The sequence below is a fragment of the Sylvia atricapilla genome, chromosome 15 (assembly GCF_009819655.1).
Source record: "Sylvia atricapilla isolate bSylAtr1 chromosome 15, bSylAtr1.pri, whole genome shotgun sequence".
NCBI classification, from domain to species: Eukaryota; Metazoa; Chordata; class Aves; order Passeriformes; family Sylviidae; genus Sylvia; species Sylvia atricapilla.
Window position 1 is genome coordinate 1,603,344 of NC_089154.1, and position 14,803 is coordinate 1,618,146.

The window sequence follows — 14,803 nt, forward strand, 5'->3', positions numbered from 1 at the left end:
GACAATTCAAAACAGAGAAACCAACTCGGTACCTGCCCAATATTTCATGAAACACCCTAAATCTTACGTCCAGTGTAAAATTTGAATGAGATACACTCATTTTGTTTAATAATACACTCTTTTGTCAATGAATACTTCAAAATTTACTTTTGCAGTTGAAAAAGTAAATGGAGAGAATACCTAGCTTTCTGTGTCTTCAGTAGTCTAAATTTTAGGTGAGCTTGCTGACCAAATTGGTATCTGAACTAGGAGAATTATGTAATTTTGTTTAGGTATCAAGTGTACCTTATTGACAACTTGTGTTAGATTTAGAAGTATTTACTCTGCTAGATTCTTTGCCTGGTATTTGAAATGAATTTTTTTTAATTTATCATTTTTCTTTACTGCTTTTGAAATCATAAATCATTTATGATTAATTATGAAACAGATTACCAGCGCTGCTCAAAATGGGGCTAACATGCATGTTAAGTGAATGCACATGAAAATGTGTGGTGAGGTGTTCTGCAGTGAAGGAAGAAAGATCAGAGAGGCAAAATGCCAGAGTTGTGGGATAGATTGGTGTATCTTTGGTTAGATTGCACAGGTTAAAGTTCCCTTGTGTAGCCAGAAAAGCCCTGTGAACTCTGGATTGCATATGAAAATAGAAAACTTACATTGAGAAATTTGGAAGTATCTCCAGACAGTAATTATTTATTTAACTAACAAATGAACAACATCTTTAGTTGTGCTCAGCATGTTTTCCTCACCCCTCCTCTTGGCTGTAGGCCCCTTGCATACAGCACCCTGGCAGACCTGGTACATCACGTCCGGCAGCATTTGCCTCTCAATGACCTCTCCCTGGCTGTCCAGCTGTTTGCCAAGAACATTGATGATGAATCCTTGCCAAGCAGTATCCAGACCATGTCTTGCAAGCTTCTGCTAAATTTGGTGGACTGTATCCGGTCTAAAAGTGAACAGGAGAATGGAAATGGTAGAGACATCCTTATGAGAATGCTGGAGGTATTGATTTGCTTAAAGCATTTGATAATTGCTTGGATATCCTGCTCTGTAGTATGTTGTCAATCGCATTTTACTTTCTCCCTTTTTGAGAAATGAGAATATGTAGGAGCAGCCTGTGTACTGTATTTCACTTCAGTGCTTTAGAGAAGGGCTCTTTAAAATGCTCTGCAGCTGGGATAATACCTCAAGTGTAGTGGAGATGTTTTGTCAACTCATCTTCATTCAGCTGCTAGTTTCAAAGCAGGAAATTGAGTAGTTTTGAGCAGATTGGATTCTTTAAAATAATTTTATTCTAAGTTTTAGTTAAAATAATTTTTTCCTTGCGTAAGAGTATGCAAGAGCTGTATTTTTTAATGCCTTCTGGTTATGGGTGTGCTTTTTGGTGTGGGGTGTTTTTTACGCCCTGAAAGAGGATGTTGGCACAGGTCCTTGGCATGGCACAACACAATGTGTACAATTGGAAGTATCTGTTCTTTGAAGACCTAATGATGCTTTCAAGGATCTGTATATGGAAGTTTTTTTTTGTATTTTTGAAAATCAAGGATGCACTTGTTGTTTGAAGAAGGCAAACTAGTTTATTCATACGCTTGAAAACGTTTGCTGTCGTTTGAATGACTTCAAAAAATAGCTGTAAGTTTTATTGGTCTCAGTATGCTGATTTGAAATATTAGTACTGTTGAATTTAGGATGATTTTTGAAGAATAAACTTATTTTCTTTATCTTTCCCCCCGGTCCCTGCTCTTTGATCTGCCTGTCCCTTTGCCTTAGGTGTTTGTTCTGAAATTCCACACCATAGCACGCTACCAGCTGTCTGTCATTTTTAAGAAGTGCAAGCCCCAGTCTGAGCTCGGGGCAGCTGAAGCTGCGTTACCTGGAGTGCCCACAGCAGCCAATGCAGCCCCTGTTCCTGTCCCATCTCCTGCCCCAGCCACTCCTGTGGCCCCTGCACCAGTACCTGTGTTTGAAAAGCAAGGGGAGAAAGAAAAAGAAGATAAGCAGACGTTTCAGGTCACGGATTGCCGGAGCTTAGTGAAAACTTTGGTCTGTGGGGTCAAGACGATCACGTGGGGCATCACCTCATGCAAAGCTCCTGGTGGTAAAGCTGCATATTTAATTGCATATATATCTCTCATAATTCTACAGAAAAAAGCCTCTCTAGAATCAAAGCAAATAGTATTTCTAATGCTCAACTATCTTATTCTTCTTTCAGAAGCACAGTTCATTCCTAATAAGCAGTTGCAACCTAAGGAGACTCAAATCTATATAAAACTGGTAAAATATGCAATGCAAGCATTAGATATTTATCAGGTATGTAACCTGCCCACATAGCACTTCTATTTATACAGTTACTGTATGTTAGATCTTTTAATAAGGATTTATTTGTCCGCTAAAACATGGATTACATGTAATATATTTTTACTAAGTCTTTAATTGGGACCACAACTATTGAGAAATGCCCAATATGAAGAATTTATTTCAAAAGTGAATTTCAGTGTACTTACTATTTGCAAGCAACAATTATTTTCTCAACAGCTGTTTTTGTCTGTTCATGCAGGCAGGTCAGACTGGAAATAATTGTCTTTCATGCAGTGAATTAAATCTTTCCTTGAAAGACATAGTTTAGCTAACAATTGAAGCATTCACATGTCTGTGTTTATTTTCTATAGTTGCACAAAGTAGTAATGAAATGTAAATGTGTTTGATTTGGTATCAAATAATTTACAAATACACCAATATCTCCTACTGTTGTCTTTCTCCATTTCTAACTTCCTAGTTTTAAAATCTGTTCTGAAAACACTAAATTTTAGTATTTTTGTCATGGTTGGCTCTCGTGCCCAGCTTCTAGTTATGTGGAGCTTGCATGTAAAACCCATAAAATCTCAGTTACTTTCAAAAGCTATTTTAAGATTAATGGGGAATAAGCTACTCAAATTTTGTAACCAGTGTATGTGTTCTCCATTGCTGTAGGTACAAATAGCAGGAAATGGACAGACATATGTTCGAGTAGCAAACTGTCAGACAGTCAGGATGAAAGAGGAAAAGGAAGTTCTGGAGCATTTTGCTGGTGTGTTCACGATGATGAACCCTTTAACTTTTAAAGAAATCTTTCAAACTACTGTTCCTTACATGGTGGAGAGGATCTCTAAAAACTATGCTCTTCAGGTATGTTATTAGTTACTTTTTAAATTGATCATGAACAGCATGTAGGAAAGATCTTATGCCTTGAGGTACATATGGCTGACATGGAATTATAAATAATAATATTGAAATTAGCATGTGAGATTTGAAGCAGTCTACATAAAGGGTAGTCTATGAAAATGATTTAAAGATGGATTTTCAAGAAACCTTACCTGACTTAGTGATGCAATACAAACATAAACACTTCAGTTTAGAAGATACGGACTTCATTCTTGAGAAGTACTGAACATTATGGATTTGTTTTGTTCAGGTTGTTGTGCTGATGTTCTGTTGTTTTACAGAATGCAAATCCTATTAAACCTCCAGTTAAAATTTAACCTGAGACTTCAACATTAAGCTACATATATGGTTGTTTTCCACTGAGGACAAACAGAATCACTTGGGTAGCAGTGGAGATGGGGAAAGAAATTTGTCTTAGGGGTTTTTTTAAATGGATAGTGCATTTATCTTTTTGTTCTTTTTATTACAGCAGTAATAAGTTCTTTGTGGTTTCCTTTTACAGATTGTTGCCAATTCTTTCTTGGCAAACCCTACTACCTCTGCTCTCTTTGCAACCATTTTGGTGGAATATCTTCTGGATCGTCTGCCAGAAATGGGCTCTAATGTGGAACTCTCCAATCTGTATCTCAAGCTGTTCAAGTTAGTCTTTGGCTCAGTTTCACTATTTGCAGCTGAAAATGAGCAAATGCTGAAGGTAAAGGTCATTTGTGTTAAAAATAAGTCTGCTTTAATAGCAACACTCTTAAGAGTTTTGCACAGTCTAACATGTGAGTCATTTAATGTTTGAAGCACTAGTTGTGACACATCTCCATTTCTTTCCAAATTCCAATTACATTGTTTTGTTTATAAGAGATGGTTTCTGTATTTTCTTCATATTTGAAACTATGAAGTGATGTCCTAATTCTGAGTATAAAGGCTGATAAATGACTGGGGTCTGTGATTGCCATAAGCCCATGTAACTTCATGGTCAGGACATAGATAAATTCTTGCATATCTTCTCCCTTTGTTTCTGTATTAACTTAAGAGTTTTACTTGTACTGAAATCACTTTTTTGTGAGTTGGTAAATCTTGTTCACTCATGTCATATTCAGTGACACATACTTCTTGAGTTAGATTTTTCTATGTTCTTGGGAAGTCTGGGCTTAAGGAATGCTATTTTTTCTACTGACAACATATTGTGTATTCCAAGGATCTATTTATGTTGATTAGATCATCTTATTATTCAGTGAATCTAGAAATGCTGAGCTTGTAGCAAGTGTGCACTTTCCTCATAAAAGCAGCAGCTGCCTGTATCTAGAAAAGACATTAAGAATTTAGTGGAACACTGATTGTTCTCCCATAATTTCTCTTAGTTTTTCTTCCTTGTACTTTGTACAAAACAAAATTTCTGATACAGGTAACTGTGTAGAACAGAGGGAGGATTACCAATTTCCCAGAGTGTTTGAAAACTAACAGTAATATAAAGCAATATTGATATAATCATGTTTTAATTCTTGCAGTTTGTCATCACAATCAAGGTCATTTGGATTTATAAGATGGAGATGAAGTTTAAGGAGTGTAATTTACTACCTTCACAGTTTCATGCTTCTGTTACTTTTTTTCTGTTTCTGTAGGATGGATGATAGGGGCCTTGGGCAGACAATTTAATTGAATGATGAAGGCTGTTTGCAGCATTTGCATAGCAATGCAAAAAGCTTTTTAGATGCTAATATATCCAGACACGTTACTGTTTGTCTCTGGCCCGTGAGAATACTGGTATTTATCAACTATTTTTAATGAATCTTGCAAGGTGTTCATGTCTCTGCTCTAGAAAGGCCACCAGGTCCATAGCCTTTTTCACCTAAAAAACAAAATTCTGGCATTCACAAAAATTAGGAACTAGTGATGAAATTAGATCAGGGGTAAATTAATATTGTTAAGTGTCCTCTCTTGTCATTCTGACTCCTCTGATTTCTGCTCCACATTCCCAGGTACTTGAGAGGAAATCTTTTTTCATTGTGTCAGATTTGCAGAATCTCATGCTAAACTCTTGTACAGTACAATGATGACGATGATAAAATTGGTATTTTATTAATCTTCAAGCTTTATTTTCTTTATAGCCACATTTGCACAAGATTGTGAACAGCTCTATGGAACTTGCACAGACTGCCAAAGAGCCCTATAACTATTTCCTGCTGCTCAGAGCACTGTTCAGGTCCATTGGAGGAGGAAGTCATGATCTGTTATACCAAGAATTCTTGCCGCTGTTACCCAACTTACTGCAAGGTAGAACAATACCTTCTTTTCCTGCCCCAGCTTCTGATTTTTTTATGTGAATAGCAGTAATAAAGTTATGTTATGTAGTTAAAAAACCCTCAAAACTAAAGCCCTACCCCTGGTAAGTAGCTTGTGATTTTGAGTTTAGCAATTGATTTAAATACCTTGAATGTGCTTATTTTCATTTACTATCAGCTGCTTCGGGTTCCATTGTTTTGGCTGCTTCACAATTTCTGCTGCTTGTTTTTCTTCTTTTAATTGTGGGGCTGTTGGGGTTTTCTTGTTTGTTTCTTTTGCTTGGTTTTTTTTTTTTTTTTTTTTTTTTTTTGCAATGGGTGACTTTGTTGGCATAAAGCATTTGAGGGATGAGTGGGTTGGTGAAGCAACATTGCCAGGCCATCACTGGTTTTGTGGGGAGAACACAGCAATGAAGCTCTGGCTGTTCTGCAGTTGAGGGCATGTGTGTGCACCTGCAAGGGCATGGTAAATAGAAATTCAAGTAGTGCCAGACTGCAAAAAGAAATGGAAATAACAATCAGTTTGATTAATTGAGCATTTATGCTTGCAAGAACTGTGTTCCAGAAATACTGAGGGTGAGCAAGGAAATGTGGAGAGCTACTTACACCTAAGGACAAGCTAATCAGAACCATCCCAGGACTGCAGACTGGTTCAGATCTACAGCTGTAGGGAGAGTTTTTTATTGTAGTTAGCAAATATATATGTTAACAATAAATATGTAAAACTCATGTCAGTAGATGTATTGAATATGTGAAATCTTATGGGGAGAAAAATCACTTGGGGAATGTGCTTAGTCTTTAAGGGGCAATTAATGTACTTGAATTCACTGAATGTTTCTTTTCAGGATTCAAAATATTTTAAAAACAGCTGTTCTGTGTGGTTTAGTTTTATTGTTACAAGGCTGAGGTTTTTTCTTTTTATCTGCTGTATTCAAATGCTGCCTTATCGAGTGTAGTATTAAACTTTAAAATATGCATAGATGCTTTTTATTCTATATGTGTGTACATAAGAAAGCATTCACTGCATGACATCCTTAGATGTAAGTTAGAATAATGAATATTATTAATACTTGTAAATCCATTATTTACAGAGCTATAAGCTCTACAGTGTTTAAAAACGTCAGGTTCTTCTGAATTTAGGAAATAGCAATTTTTAACAGTAAGCTTTGGACTGTCTTTTTCCTGTGAGTGCATAACTTAGCTGTAATTTTCAGGACTTAATATGTTACAAAGTGGCCTTCACAAACAGCACATGAAGGACTTGTTTGTAGAGCTCTGCCTCACTGTGCCCGTCCGCCTGAGCTCGCTGCTGCCTTACCTGCCAATGCTGATGGACCCCTTGGTGTCAGCTCTCAATGGATCCCAGACCCTGGTTAGCCAGGGCCTCAGAACTCTGGAACTGTGTGTGGATAACTTGCAGCCAGACTTTCTGTATGACCACATCCAGCCAGTTCGAGCTGAGCTCATGCAGGTAAATGTGTTGTTTCCTGTTAGACCACAAGAGGTCATTGATTTGCTGAATATTATTAGAATTTGTGTGAAGCTTTGGTTACAAAGACTTGAAAAATCTGTCATGAATTACCAGTCTGATAGGAGTGTAGGAGGATAGTTGGTGTTATGCTGTTAAGCTGAAAACTCTGAAAATCTAGAAGTGAATTAATTGTTTCTCATGTACATTTTGTTAAGTGGTTATATTCTATTTACTTTATTTGCTTTATATTTCAAAACTAGCTCTGAGCTTAATTCAGTTCAGCCTGTTAACTGGCCTGCTTTTTTAATGAACAATATTGTTTAATATTCACCATAAACATGAAACTACTATTCCAGGATAGCAAAGATTTTGTAGCTGATGACAGTAGTTTAATCTAAAACTGCATTTAGGACTACCTTGTTACAAAGTATTTGAGCTGCTGTGAACTGAGACTGCTTGTATTCAACCTTGATAAGGAACTTAAGCAGGGTCAGTTACCCAAATACAAGAACAAAGTGTTTTCCTTGAGGTTTTTTTTACATAACAACTCGAAAAATGTTGCAGTAAGAGTGGTTTTTTTTTACATTACAACATGCAGAATGTGCAGTAAGCCTGCTGTGCCCATGTGCCTTTTAACCCCCAGGCTTTGTGGCGAACCCTGCGCAATCCTGCTGACAGCATCTCCCACGTGGCTTACCGTGTGCTTGGGAAATTTGGTGGGAGTAACAGGAAGATGTTGAAGGAATCACAGAAACTACAGTATGTGGTCACAGAAATCCAAGGACCCAGTATCACAATTGAATTTTCAGACTGTAAAGCATCCATTCAGCTCCCAATGGAAAAGGTAAGGGCTTAAGTTACTTTCAATGCTGAGAAACCAGCTTTAAAAATATCAGTCTGGAAGTTCTTTCTTGATTTCTTCTATAAGCCATGTAAAATTTTACTCCCAAAATAGTAAATGTAGGCATGTTAGGCTCTTATGAAGTGATAGGACAGGGAGCAAAACTGGCCCAAATAAATGTTTTCACAGAATGGGTAAGGTTGGAACTTCTGGTGTATTGATTGGGTAAGGAGCAGGAATCTTGTCTAACAATCCCTATTTGCTCTTTGAAATGTACCAAGAAATTATTGTAGAAATTCTTCAGTGGTGATTATTCTCATGACTCCAGTGATTTGGTTTTGTTTGTTGTCTCTAGAAGCACTTGGTACTCTGCTGGCTTTCATCTGGCAGTCACAGTGTATCATGAGTGCTTAGTTCTCACTAATTACAGCAATCTAGTCTCTGAGAGTGAAGCTGGATTCTGAGATAATTCGGTCTGTAGAGTTTTAATACTTACCTTTTCAATTAGACTTTCATAAGTAGATATGATCTGAATGTAGTAAGCAATTTTCTTCACAGGCAGCTGGCTCTCTGGCTCCATCCAGCCAACAGGCTTAAAAATAGCCTGGAAAAGTGATTCTTAAAATGCAGATTTACTGATTTCTCCACTGTACTGAAGCTGTTGAATGGAATATGTATAAACACTGTAGTTGCTGACATTTACCTGTCCTGCTAGGTTTAATTCAAACTAAGTTTTCCAAAGGATTTTAGCATCTAATATTGATATGGAGCAATCTTCACCTGCTTGGTGTTGACCAAGAAAGTGTTATCTGCTGAACACGTCTCTGTGAGGAGGAAATGTTAAAGTACAAAGTAAAAAAAAGTGGAATAAGTTGAAAATAAAAAATCCTTGTTTTCTTTTAGTGCCCTGATAGACTTTTGTGGTCTGTCCAAAACTAATTTTCCTTTTCATTGAAATGCTGTGATAAAAACTCGGGATGACAATTAGTTAAGTAAGTGGAAATACCAAGGAAGCAAAATGCCCAGGGAAATGCCCACTTTGTAGCAGGGGCTTTTTCTGCATAAAGTATGAATGATTAGATTTTACTTGCAATTGATAATTCTTTCTTTCATGCATTTCAGAACAATTTTTACATTTTTTTTAACTTAATGGCCATTACATTTGTCTTCCTTTCTTCTCTTCTCTGAGAGGAGGATAGAAATAAGACAGTTGTGCTCTTATGTATTTTTATCTCTTTTTATATATACACACAAAATAGAAATTTCCCAAAGAGATGTACTCCCCTTTTTAATCTTCATATCTTAAAAGACTGATTTGAATTATTCTTGAATGTATTAAATCTTCTTGCAAAGGGAGAGTGCTATTTCCATTAAATAACTGGTATTTAGAAGTTGTTTACATGGACATTTCATCGTGCATGGAAAGGTACCATTTATATATGGATATAAATGCACTATATACATGCAGTGTAAAGGGATTAGGAACAGCAATTACTGTTGAGGGGAAAGCAAGGAAAATTTCTTTTTGGGGAGAGAGAGAGACACAGTGAAGGTTTACCTCAGTCCTACCTTGAAATGCTGTCTGACCGTGGAGGTAAATGTATCTGCCATGAAGCTTAGCACATTCAAAAGCACAGAAAATACCATGGTGTTTCCAAGCCATGCTCCCAGGCTCTCTGTGCATTTCTTCACTTGGGCACTCCAAACTGTGCATACTTTCAAAGTGACTTCTAATATATATTAATGATACCATTCCCTTGATTAATGACCATGTGGTAAATGCCAGGAGCAAGGAGTGTCTGGGTCCTCTCTTGTTCCATTCTAGGCCATCGAGACGGCGCTGGACTGTCTGAAGAGCGCCAACACGGAGCCCTATTACCGCAGGCAGGCCTGGGAGGTCATCAAGTGCTTCCTGGTGGCCATGATGAGCCTGGAAGATAACAAACATGCATTATACCAGCTGCTTGCACATCCCAAGTATGACAATTCTTTAAACATAAATGTGTATGTAAATTTATGGTGTCTTTGAAGCAACCTAGTTTAGAGACGATGATTAGTCTGTGCAGTTCATGGGGTTTCTGCCTGCTGGGGAAAAGGAATTCTGTTAGCGTGTTTTTTAATGCCAGTGACATGTTAATCTTTCATAGTTTAATTTTCTTCCCCTAATTACAGTCCAGTGTATAATCTATTACATATGATCAATATGATTGATTTTAATTTCATGTATGTAAATAATTGGAATATTCTGGTGCTTAATTGTATTTTAAAGATTAATTTAGATTGTGACATTTTGTATGTACATCTTAGCTTTTCCTAAAGTGAAAGAAAAGATTCATATTCATTTAGTGACTAAGCTATAGCATAGTCACACACAGCCACTGTTTATCTTGGTGTGGGAGCCTTTTATTGAAGCTTTTCTTACATGTTTTGCAATTTCAGTCATTGCTATTTCACAAGTTTGTTGCTTTTAGACAACTTTAACATCTTTGCCCAAAAAGTGTGGGCTGACTTTGACTCTTGTGGTATAGTAAGTGTAGCTAAAGAGCATAGTAGCTTTCGCAGTCTGGGGTTGTTAGACTTGACATAAATATAGCTTTGCAATGAATAAGTTTTGTTGGGCAGTGATTTGATAAATAATGCTTCAATCAGTCAAGATTAAAATCAAATGTCGTTTTTAAAAAGGGAAAAATGTCAAAATATTGAAAATGACATTCTGTAATTGAGTTGCAGTGTAATGCTGTATACCTATTATTGTATATACGTGGCTTCTTCTGAACCACTGGCTTTAAATGCTGCTGATGAAATTGAGCTATCCATCATGCTGGCGACCAGTGGCTGACAAAATTAATATGGGCCAAACTGGTCTAGCTCTATCAAAATGAGGGGGAAACAGGAGGCGGAGAAGGAGTTAGATATCGAGAGCCACCTTCCAATGAGGCCCCCGGCAGTGGCTGCCATGGCGCGGGGTCTGCTGCCCTTTGGGGCTGTGTTGAGCGGGACGTTGTGTTGCAGCTTCACAGAGAAGTCCATCCCCAGTGTGATCATCTCGCACCGCTACAAGGCCCAGGACACGCCGGCGCGGAGGACGTTTGAGCAGGCGCTGACCGGCGCCTTCATGTCGGCCGTCATCAAGGACCTGCGGCCCAGCGCCCTGCCCTTCGTGGCCAGCCTCATCCGCCACTACACCATGGTGGCCGTGGCCCAGCAGTGCGGTGAGTGCTGCCAGGGGCCGTCCCCTCAGCCCTGGAGGGGCCGTGCAGACCCTCTAGGATGTGAGAGAAGCCTCCCTCTGGTGGGCCTGTGCAGCGTGGTGATGTCTTTTGAGTTCTGTTACATTCTTGGTTAGTTGATACCACCCCTGTTCAGCCCCTGTTCACCATGTGTGTACCCTTTCCAGAATACTCTTCCCTTCTTTAACCCCCACTGGCTTAATTTTGCCATGGTACTCCGCCCGTTATCCTGTTGGTTCACCCCTGTTCCTGTTTACCCCTTTGCACCAGTTCCCTTATCCCTATTGGCCCTTGACCCTCGTCTGCCCCTTTGTCTTGTATATAACCCTGTGCCCTTGGCCTGATCCTGGTTTCTTGCTCCTGATCCAATTCAAGGCTGTTCTTGTCCTTGATCCCATTTGAAGCTGTTCTTGTCTCTGATGTCCCTGGGCCCCTTTGCAATTCCTGTTTGTGTTCCTGAATAAGCAGTCCTTGGATATCCAAAGGAGAACCGGTCCCTTTGCCTGTATCCTCAGTGCCATTAGAGCCCTGTGCTCTGGGCTCAGAGATGCCCAGTCGCTCTCTGGGCCCGTGTTACTGTGCTCGTGCTGTAGCAGTGCAGAGAGCTTTGTGCTTTTACTCACTGCAGTTGTTTCAAACTCACAGTTTGTTTAAAAAGTCACAATACTGCAGTTGCTCCTGGGTAACTATGCTGGTTTTTTGTTTGATGGCTGAATTATGTTTTAATTCTTTGGAGCAGTTGAAATTATTAAACGAATTTTTAAAAAAGCAACCAATCACCTGATAATGCTCTGTGAATGCTACAGCTAATGAAATAACTGCAGCATGGAACAGTTTAAATAGTTCCAGAGCATTTGTGTAACTCAATACTCACAGCACTATTTGCAGGTGCTCTTTAATTGGATTGTTTCTGGTTGTGGTTTTGAAGGACCTTTAGAGGAACTAAGTAAATGTTGGAGCACTGCAGTGTCTTATATCCATGAAGAAAACTTTTTGTTTGGGCTATATGACAAGTATTTGGTAAAAGGCATACTATAAGCATATCACTTTTCATTGTCACATTAATGTAACCGGGTTTTTTATGACTCTTCATTTTAATTAATCTTCTTGCAGTGCATAGTCTAGTGCAGAGAAGAAAATATTCAAGTAGATATGATCTTTTTTCTTCTAGGAGTGAAGGATGCCTTACAATCCATTTATATGCAAATAGGCACAGGGTTTACTGGTTTGCCATCAGCTAGTCCTAGGAGTAGTAAAAAATCTAATTAAAATACTATTCATATTGAAATATCCATTGTTTATCTTTATTTCTCCTCCCCCACCCCATTCCCTGTTACAAATTCCAGGTCCTTTCTTGCTGCAGTGCTATCAGGTTGGGAGCCAGCCTAGCACAGCCATGTTTCACAGTGAAGAAAATGGCTCAAAAGGCATGGATCCCTTGGTGCTTATTGATGCCATAGCAATCTGCATGGCATATGAGGAGAAGGAGCTCTGCAAAATAGGAGAGGGTGGCCCTAGCAGTGATATTGATGTTGCAAGCATCATCTTGGGTTCAAAGGAAAGGGTAAGATTTTTAAAAATTGTGTTGAAATGATTGAGTTTCAGCCAATGTAATTTTACTTCTAAAATTTTGGAGGCTACCAGTAAGTTGAGAAAAGGAAACTGATCCATTTCTTTGTTTCCAGGCTTGTCAGCTTCCCTTGTTTTCATACATTGTGGAACGTTTATGTGCTTGCTGCTACGAACAAGCTTGGTATGCTAAACTAGGAGGTGTCGTGTCCATTAAATTTCTTATGGAACGACTGCCACTGATTTGGGTCCTCCAGAACCAGCAGACTTTCTTGAAGGCACTTCTCTTTGTTATGATGGACCTACTGGAGAGGTATGTAATGAGAGGAATGGATTTTATCAAATAGTGTGGGGAAAATTTCTGGCCTTGAATTCAGATTGAACTCTTAGTAAGCTTGATTTTGCTGAGCTTCAGAATGCATTTTACCTGCAAGAGTTAGTAGTGAATTCTAGTAATTTTATCTCAAACCAAGATCTGAAGTTAGGAATGAGGTCAGATTTTTCCACATAACTTTGCTGAAGTTTTGAGATTACACTTGCTGCTTTCAGAGTAGAAGTGTACAGGCCATATGTAGATTATGAAAGAACACAGATTCACTGTCACTTACCACAGAATCGCTAAGCTTAGTTGGAAATCAAGATCACAGGATTCATCAAAATCAAATTCTAAGTTGCTGAGTATGATTTGTGATCTTTGTTCTGTACTTAGCTGATAAAAATGATCTCTGATGCTTCAGGTTTCCAATGGAGCAGTCGCTATGGCAAAGACCACATTAGAACAGCTCCTGATTAGATGTGCAACTCCTTTAAAAGATGAAGAAAAAACAGAAGAAATCCTTGCAGCACAGGAGAAGTCTTTCCATCATGTCACACATGACCTCGTTCGAGAAGTGACCTCTCCAAACTCCACTGTGAGAAAACAAGCCATGCATTCCTTGCAGGTGCTTGCACAGGTCACTGGCAAAAGTGTCACAGTCATCATGGAGCCACATAAAGAGGTAAGCAGAAGTATTTACTGAACCAGAGCCTAAAGTTGTTGTCCAGTTTGGATTTGCAGAAAAGCTTTTCTTAGTAGATTTTCCACACTAGTGAATTAAGTTGGTAGTGCTTTCATAGCATATGTTTGTCATTGGCTAAGTTTTTTGTTCAAACATGCACAATGGTTGTAGCATTATAGAGAGTGATTCAGGCTCTGCCAGTATTTATAGTGTCTTCAGGTTGATTTACTTCCTTAAATTATGGGCTGCTCATCCTGCCACCAATCAGGCATAGGCTAGGCCATATAGACACTACATTTTGACACTCAGTTTCATTATTCTCTAAATACGTGGTATTATTGCTATGCCTTTCCCTATCCAGAAATAAACTATAAAGTTCAAAGCTGATTGAAATAACTTCCAGCTAGATATTCCTTAAGGATGATGTTGTTTAGTCTTTTGGAAGATAATTGAATGCATGTAAGTCTTAAGGGCTGTGACGATGTTCCAGATTATACTGAGAAGCTCCCTAATTGATATCTTAATTTGCTAAAGCTGTTAAATGAGAAAAATGAGAGTAATGGAAAAAAGTTACACAAACTTTTTTTTTTCATATTTTAGGGGTTTAAAATATTCTTGTTTCTTGGCTGTTTGAAATGCTTGAGTCTATGAATTTCTTTGTTGTTCATGATATTATGTGAAGTTGGTAAAGATCAGAGATCTGTTCACAGAGAATATGTATTAATTACAGCTACTACACTGTGTTGCAAACTGACTGTGGATCAAAGTAATTCAGAGAATTACTTTTTCTCTTGCTTAATTACTTCTCAAGACACATCTGGAACCACAATAGAAAATGCATAAAAAACTACAGCCGTGACTAATGGTGTCTTCCTGGTGGCTGGGTGTGTGGGGTCATTTCAATAGCTGCTAATTCAGTAATCTAAATTACATTATGTAGGTTCTCCAGGACATGGTTCCTCCTAAAAAACATTTGCTTCGGCACCAACCTGCAAATGCCCAGATTGGCCTGATGGAGGGAAATACATTTTGTACAACCCTGCAGCCCCGATTGTTTACAATGGATCTGAATGTTGTGGAGCACAAGGTTTTCTACACAGAGGTACTTTCTTTTTATGTTTCATCTGTGAATGTAGATGATTCTGTATGATAGCATTAGTACTTTCATTGTTAAAAATACATATCTTTCTTTGTGCATTTTAAACTTTCACTGAAATGTAAGA

General features: G+C 38.3%; 1 protein-coding gene and 1 long non-coding RNA gene across 2 annotated transcripts in view; one reads left to right on the forward strand and one right to left on the reverse strand.

Annotated features, from left to right (window-relative positions):
* Positions 1-14,803, reverse strand: part of LOC136367873 (uncharacterized) — a 505,302-nt gene that overhangs the window by 211,240 nt on the left and 279,259 nt on the right. The window lies entirely within an intron of this gene.
* Positions 1-14,803, forward strand: part of TRRAP (transformation/transcription domain associated protein) — a 75,591-nt gene that overhangs the window by 7,555 nt on the left and 53,233 nt on the right. Inside the window, 14 exon segments of the mRNA XM_066329690.1 lie at positions 765-999; positions 1,768-2,095; positions 2,210-2,307; positions 2,968-3,162; positions 3,701-3,892; positions 5,298-5,463; positions 6,686-6,942; positions 7,586-7,786; positions 9,609-9,760; positions 10,796-10,995; positions 12,360-12,577; positions 12,699-12,899; positions 13,320-13,580; positions 14,521-14,682. Coding sequence (XP_066185787.1) covers positions 765-999; positions 1,768-2,095; positions 2,210-2,307; positions 2,968-3,162; positions 3,701-3,892; positions 5,298-5,463; positions 6,686-6,942; positions 7,586-7,786; positions 9,609-9,760; positions 10,796-10,995; positions 12,360-12,577; positions 12,699-12,899; positions 13,320-13,580; positions 14,521-14,682 — 2,866 coding nt within the window.